The following is an 8,409-nucleotide window of genomic DNA, read 5'->3' as shown; positions in this document are numbered from 1 at the left end:
TGTATATATATATATATATATATATATATATATATATGTATATATATATATACATATATATATATATATACATATATATATATATATACACACATATATATATATACATATATACATATATATATATACATATATACATATATATATACATATATATAAACTTTTACTATAATAATTATTCCGAGACGAGGCGGGGCGGGGAAGGGTATCCCCGTCCCCATCCCCATTCTCTGAAAATTTTCCCCATCCCTGTCCCCGTCGGGGTGGAGATCAGGGATCCCCGTCGGGGACGGGGCATATTGCCATCCCTAGTTGAATCCCATGGAAGAAAATGAGCAAGACATGGCTAAGCTTGAACAAAATATCAAGCGAGGCTTCCGATGAGGTAGTTATCACAAGGCCAACAATGTGAGACTCTCGCAAGAGGGTAGATGACCAAATAGCTCAATTTAAAGACATGTGGGAGAGGTCCTGGGTGGAAACACAAGCCATCCTGTTGCAAAATGAGAATTCACCCTCGATTCCTAAGGGTAATGATGAATTTGTTTCAAAAGATGTGGGTAATGAGACACAAAGAGCTAACAAAAAAACCTATGCTAAGGCCCAATCTAATGTGTCCATCTAAGAACCTCAAAGCAAGTTTCCTCAAAGACTCATAGCTAAGGAAAGTCGTACACAATATGACAAATTCTTCCAATCTATGGGATTTTAACATAACTTTTGGATGCCTGGAATAAGTGCCATGTTATGCCAAGTTCATGAAGGAATTTATATTGCACAATAAACCAATGGTGGAGGTGAAGGTTGTGTTACTTGGGGAGGAATGTCTTCTTGGAAGAAGAGAATGTGAGCGGAAAATTGAAAATCATGTGGTGTTTGTTGATGTGAAAGAGTTGATCCCTAAAAACAATGAGGGAGGAATAAGGAATGGACTATTAGAAAAACAGAGAAAAATAAAACACAAAAAGAAGAGAGAAAGAGAGGGAATGATGATGCCATACTCTTTGAGCCAAATCATGGAAAAATTCTTGAAGGAGGTATGCATTATGTTTGCTTGAAAGAGTTTGTGGATGCCCAACGCTTAGGGGTGTACCACAAAGGCAAAGTGAATGGACGCATGGTTCGGCCCCCTTCTTGTGTGCTTCGATGCATGGGGGTAAGTTGCGTCAGGCTAAAGACGTTAAACATAACGCTTCTTGTGTGTGAAGTGCACCACATGCAATAGGTTTAGGTAGGGTTACGCTTGCAAGAGATTGAGGACTAATCTTAGACTCCTTTCCCTTGCAATCCCCGCCCTAGATTTGAGAGGACAAGGTTCAGGATGGGATGTAGACAATATGCTTGATGAAATGTTTCTTAGGGAATGTTGGTACTAGCATGCTATATTTCCCTATGATAGGCCTTCAAGACCGAAATGGTTAAGGCATTAGAAGTCATCTCACATAGACCTCAATTCATCACATAGCTTCACTTTTTACCTAGGTTTATTCATTTCATATGATCAAGGATAGGTCAATCCAATTCACCTAACATCTTCTTTGTTTACTTCGTTTAGTTGCTAGTTCCTTTACTTTCATTGCTCTTCTTTACTTCTTGCAATTTCATAGCATGAACCATGCTTCTAGCTTTCTAGTGCAAATGTGTGATTGTGTTTGATAATACAACATTCAATTCCAAGTGTCCATCTTCATGAGATCGACATCCCATGAATCTTCACTCCACACCTTCATTTCCATCCACCGCTATGTTACCTATGTATACACTTGTTAGTATCAGTTAGCTTTGGTTTTTCTCGTTCCTATGGCAAATCATAATTATGCCCATGACGGATATATATGTTAATTCGTCTGAATGGACTATCTTAGATGTTGCTGATGCATCTTTGGTTTCTACTACCGTGAATTCCGTATCCACCGCGCATCACTTTATCAATATAAAATTGACCCACAAGAACTTCCTTTTTTAGAGGACTTTGGTTGTTCCTTTCCTCCTTGGGCATGATTTAATAGGGTTTATTGATGGCACAAACCCCTATCCACCAGTGTTGATCTCATTTAGCGATGTTGCGTCTCTGCCACTAACGAACCCGTCCTACGCAAACTGGGTTAGTTTCAGATTTATTTAACTAATTTTTTACCAAGCTAAATTTTATTGAACCTAACCCTTAAATTTTTTTTAATCTTTTTGGAAGATCCCATCAATTTTGGACTAAGATTGACAATTCTAGTAGTCAGAAGATTTTTTTTTTTGAAAACTCTATTATAATAATATATACGCATGTATTTATTAAAAATTTTGGAAGTTCGTAGCCAAGGCCCCTACCCCTAAAGTTACTTCCACCCTAGATACAATTTTATAAAATATGCACAATGCTACCTGTTAGAAAAATTCATACATACGCACCGGAAGCAACAAACGCTCTTTCTAGATTCTACGTTCAAAGAGGGAGTTAGAAAGTTTTTACCCTTGAAGTGTGTTTTGGTAGAATCAACATATTGAACCGTCCACTTGTTCGACCTCTAGTCCGTCCACCAGCCGGGCGGGCATGCGAGAACGCTCAGAGATTTTACGTGAAAAACTATTTTATAATAAATCTCTCTTTTTCACATCTCATCTTTAAGAAAAGGGTAAGGTTATTTATATAGCCTGGTTTGGACCCAAATGTGCTAGCCTTTAAAAGCACAAAACTATCCAATATTGAATTAATTCATTAATCAATTATTAATTCAATATCGATAACTCTTTATCGATTTCTTTTAGAGTTCATAACATAAAATAAATAATGTATTAATTTGTGGCTTTATAAGATATATGTCTTGTTTGGTAAATAATTAGCCTATCAGTCAATTTTGACCTATTTGACCATTATTAGTTGTTTGATTTGGTTAAAAAATCAATATAAGTGTTTGGTTAATAAGCTTTTTGTAACTCCAAAATACTAAATTTCAAAACGCTACTCAAAGTGACCTTTTCAATTAGCCTTGTGAGAAAAGAAATTATACCAAACATCTATCAGCTAACAGCTAATTTACCAAACATAATTCTACAATCAGCTAATATTATCAATTAATTATACCTTCTAACAGCATCAGCTAACAACTATTTACCAAACAAGACCATTATCCAATTATACTGATAGAGTAATATACGAGACTACGAACATAATACTCTTTATTAATGTTTAGAAGGGTACAATACAAAATACCCTAGGAGAATCCGGTCTACGTGACAGTGGGTCAGAGGTTCCCGGTCTCTTTGACTATTATATAGTAGAACAACCAAAAGTCTTGCACCCTGCATTAAATGCGCTATTTATAGGTGGCCTAGGGGACAGGTTCCGGGCGGGCGGCATGTATTATACGTGTCAAGCATGCACCGGCCTAAAACGCGACCCTACAAATGAAGGCCAGATGCAAGCCCCTAAATGGAGCAAAACTCTACAGGAAAGTGCCTCCCAACAGAGGTCGGGACGCCCGACAACCGAGGTCAGGGCAAAGTCCCAAGAGTTTTGGTGCCCCCGACCCATAAAGGTTAGGTTACCAACTTGACCGGCCCGTTCGAGCCAGGCAGCCGGCGAGGGCGATACGCGAAGATGGACTGGTAGGTTAAAATAGACCGGTAGTTACTTTTAGGTCGGAATGCCCGCCCCAGAATACGTAGATCAATAATTTATCCCTATCATATACCATAAAAACATGGGTCAATCTAAAATAAACTTTCTATGGAAACAAATTTCCATATAACAAATTAAGACTTTTCATTAATTAATTAATTCCATACCAAATTCAAAATTTTATGTAATTAATTAATTACTATTATAAAATTATCTATGATTAAACACTTTAATGAAAAATATTATAATCATGGAAACTTACCTAAATAGGATTAAATTAGCACATAAAGAATCACTATTTAAGGAAAAAAATAAATAATTCAAGATTATAATAATATAATTATTACTACCATAAAAGTAATATTTTAAATAATAATAATATATTATCATCTAATCTTTCAAAAATATTAATTTCTCAAATATAGAAAATCATCTTTATGATAATAATTCATACTACCAAAAATATCTCATATTTAATTAGTAGTAATTAATTTTTTTTTATCAATATAGAATATTTTCAAATATGATAACAATTAATACCACATAAAATATCTAATATTTCATTTGGTAATAAAATTCCAATTATCATATATTATATTTTTCAAAATATGATAACAATTAATGACACAAAAAATATCTTATATTTTATTTGGTAACAAAGTTCTAATTATCATATACAATATTTATGAAAATATAATATTAAATATTACATATTACTGCCATAATTGTCATATAATTAGATGGTAATATTATGTTCTCATAAATTTGCTTAAATACACTGTTTGACCACTACCCTATTTAACGACCGCCAGTAGTCGCACGTCCACTACTACATAGACGGCTTTTAACGTCGGCTAAATGGACCCTTTAACATCGGCTAAACTCCGACGTTGATCTGACCGATGTTGTAAGGGTACACATACAACGTCGGCTAAATGTTAGCCTACGTTGTAAGGTACACATACAACGTCGGCTATTTACAAATAGCCGACGTTGTAGGTAATTTGAAAACTACTAAAATACCCTACAACGTCGGCTATTTACAAATAGCCGACGTTGTAGGTAATTTGAAAACAAAAAAAATACCCTACAACGTCGGCTATTTACAAATAGCCGACGTTGTAGGTAATTTAAAAACAAAAAAATTACCCTACAACGTCGGCTAGTCTTACTAGCCGACGTTGTAGGGTAATTTTTTTTAAATATTCATTTTATTTTTCTATTTACACCCAAAACCTGCTCAAATATATATAGCTATCACAATCACATTCAAAACCTGTACAATTTATATTTATAATATCAAAATTAATAAAAGCAATAAATCTCACAATTGATAATAATTAATAATACAAGTTCATAAAAAATTATCACATTACTAAAAGCAATGTATTAATCCATTCATACAAGTCATAATCTTCTCCCAAACTTTGTACCAAAAGCAATAAAAGCAATACATACATCTTACATTACTGTTTCTAATTGCTACACATCTTTCTGTTTGAGTATTGTCAGACCACTTGGTAGTTCTCAGTAACCAGCTGAGTTCTTTGCGAGAATTTGGGTGTGGCCCCACCTTTCAGCGGCAAAATGTTGGTAACCTGCATTGTTCTGTGTCCAATCATGCACATAATTCCCAGAAAGGTGATATAACTCCAAGGCTAACAGTGAGGTAAAATAGTAATACAACAAAGTGGAGCAAAAATCAAACCTCCAAGTCACTGAAAGTTTTAGAAGAGCTGAAACGGGCAGATATTGGGAAAAAGGATGATGGATCAGCTGCAGGAACAACAAATTCCAGAGATCCACTGCAACACACAATAGGTTGTACACCATGTAGTACAAAGAAACAAGCTTCAAAATTCTGACCTGCGATTTGAGGCATCGATGAGAACTATAGACCATTCCAGAACAGAATTTCTGGAGTCATACCTGCAAATAAAGATTATTAAATTAGTAAGCAAACACACACTCTTTAAGCTCCAAGTACAACTTGGTCCTGCAAACATGAAACATCTGCAAATATTTAATTACGAGAAACCTAAGGTACAAACAGATATTAGTATAAAAGACTTAAGTTCAACGTTTTCTGCTACTCATTACAGGGACTTGATCCGTGGATTCCCTTGTCTTAATCTTCAAACGTGTGGTAAGATGTACTACTATCTGGTGGTTATTTGCTATTTTTTTCACATGAATGTCAATTATGTATAATAGTGTGAACTTTGTTAAAGCCTCACCTCCAATCCCCATCAATCTGCTGTACGTTTGGGGCCTCTCTGAGAGCTGGAAGAGGCACAGAAATTATAACATTCTGAAGATCAATGTTTGCTGGAGTTTCATACTCAATGTTAACATAGGTTTCGTTTCCAGAAACTGAAGGCCAGCAGTTAACTAAAATAGCAAGATTGAAGCCATCGATTAGAAAGGTAACGCAGAACCAATAATAGATAGCAAAGACAGACAGAGTGCGTTAGGATTTAGACTGATATTTATGATTAGTTAGGGTTATACTGATGATGTAATGTGTGTTAGATTATACTCCATATAAACGTCAAAGTTGATATGTATTGAAACCCTATATTGAAAAGGCCTCTCCAGCTTCATGTATTTCAGTATTTGTGAGGACAAATTTCTTAACAGCAATTCAATCAAAGAGCAAGAAGACCAGTAAATAAAGCTTACGTGTCAATGGCAGAATTGACTCATCTGTTGATTGCATTCTCCATTTCAACAGACCAACACCATCACCAGATTGGCCAGCGGGAAAAGGCCTATTTGGATCTTTGAGGCCAAGAATATTTTCATTGGAAAACAATTCCTTGTTGACATTTGGATGTGTCTTGAAAAGGATTGCTGGATTACCGCTGGTCTCAATCTGAAAGTTGCACAAAGCAATAATAATGATGACAACAACAATAATTGTCGTTAATAAGTTGCAAAGAACAAGTTTTGAACTATCAAGCATCAAGAATGGGGCAATTAAGATAAGTTGCAAAGTAAAAAAATTGGACTAACAAATGTCAAGAATACGACAGTATCATTCTTAATTACTCGTGTAAAATATACAAGTCATTTTGATTACTGAAATACTGAATGATAGTGACTAAACTTCTAAGTAAACTATCTAGCATCAACCACAGGTTGCTTTTATGAATCTTAATTACCTTAATAAAAAATTTATTTTTTAAAAAGATGATACAAGTAAGCATTGCTTAAAATTTATTTTTTAAAAAGATGATACAAGTAAGCATTGCTTAATAATTATGACCCACCTCAGGTTCACTTTCCCCACTTGCTTAATAATTATGACCCACCTCAGGTTCACTTTCCCCACACTTTCAGAGCCTTTATTCAAGTCAAATGCTATTGAAAATTTGAAATAGTTACAACAGGCTGCGATTACATCTAGACCCAGATGTATAACAGTAAACTCTAATTTCTTCAAAGTTCCCTCTACAAGAGAAAGGACTAGACTGACTCCCTGAATCACCAATCAGATAGTTTATCACTCCCATTTCAAAGCAAAGCAGCCAACTACAACTATAAAAAGTAAAAACCAATATTGACATACTTAATAATTTGTTTTTATTGAAAGAATACAAGTGACAAAAGCTTTTAATCAGATACAAAAGACTAAAGAATACAAGTGACAATAATTTTTCATCAAAAGTGGAATGGGTGGAAGACAATTTCTAGTTGGAGGTGGGTTAAAGACTAAAGAAGACCACTTTTTCTTGTGCTCATGATGGGAGATGTGAAGGATTAGATGACAAAAACAAGACTATTGAAGCTGAACTATGAAGATGGAGCAAAAAAAATCGAACTATTACACAAGTAATATGCGTTATTCAACTTCCAATTTGGTCCAAAAAAATTCGAATTATTTTTGGAATCATGGCAGTGGATTTGTTTCTGCTTGGAATTACAAATGCAATGGAGCAAAGAAAAATTAAAAAAAAACATAAAAATCAAATACATACCAGATTTCCGCCAGGCAGTGCGGCGTGCACCGGTGAGGAGGGGGCCGGGCGTGCGGCGGCTACTCCGGAGGACCCCTAGCGTGCGGTTGCGGCGGGCGTCCTTCTGCGCTGGTCGAGGGAGACGGCGAGGGCGACGACGCTGGGCGACGGCGAGGGCGATGGCACTGGGCGACGGCGCTGGGAAGGGCGAGGGCGACGGCTACTGGGCGAGGGCGATCGAGGACGGCTATGTTGTGTGTTGTAGGCAACGCGATGTATGTGATACGATGTTAATAGGTTTGACTACGAGCGACTTAATACCGTCGGCTATTTATTTTTAATTAATTAATTAAACTTTAACGTCGGCTATTTATTTAGCCGACGTTAAATACCCGACGTTGTATGTGATTTCTGTAGTAGTGGTCAAACCATCATTCCAAGAACAACCAGCAACGTCTCATGCGACGACATCTTCCGCACCACCACGACGCGACTCTTGTTCGACCCGGCCGACTACCAATCGGTCGACAGCCAACGCAAGCACGAACGACGGCATCACCTACACTGCCGGTACGCAAGCACGAACGACAATGCCACATAGACTGTCGGTGCGTTCATCACCATGAACAACCAACCTCCAGCTCCTGTGAAGCCTCGTCGTCTCCGATTAAACAGTCGGCCGCCCAGACAATCGGGAAACTCAGAACTGATGATGAACGGGAAAAACGCAGATTACGTAAAACTCTATTTTACGTAAAAAGATTTGTTTTGTGTTAGTTATATATATATATATATATATATATATATATATATATATATATATATATATATATATAT

The 8,409-nt window shown here is 36.2% G+C and overlaps 1 protein-coding gene across 1 annotated transcript in view; it reads right to left on the bottom strand.

The window, feature by feature from the left end:
* Positions 1-5,121: 5,121 nt before the first annotated feature.
* Positions 5,122-8,409, bottom strand: part of LOC116010806 (coatomer subunit delta-like) — a 7,336-nt gene continuing 4,048 nt past the window's right edge. Inside the window, exons 4-8 of the mRNA XM_031250314.1 lie at positions 6,296-6,488; positions 5,851-6,004; positions 5,480-5,542; positions 5,322-5,418; positions 5,122-5,211 (exon numbers count right to left, since the gene is read on the bottom strand). Coding sequence (XP_031106174.1) covers positions 5,122-5,211; positions 5,322-5,418; positions 5,480-5,542; positions 5,851-6,004; positions 6,296-6,488 — 597 coding nt within the window. The remainder of the gene's footprint in view (positions 5,212-5,321; positions 5,419-5,479; positions 5,543-5,850; positions 6,005-6,295; positions 6,489-8,409) is intronic.

The sequence above is a fragment of the Ipomoea triloba genome, chromosome 2 (genome assembly GCF_003576645.1).
Source record: "Ipomoea triloba cultivar NCNSP0323 chromosome 2, ASM357664v1".
NCBI lineage: Eukaryota > Viridiplantae > Streptophyta > Magnoliopsida > Solanales > Convolvulaceae > Ipomoea > Ipomoea triloba.
Note: the sequence above shows the minus strand (reverse complement) of the source record. Positions and strands in the feature narration are given on the sequence as shown.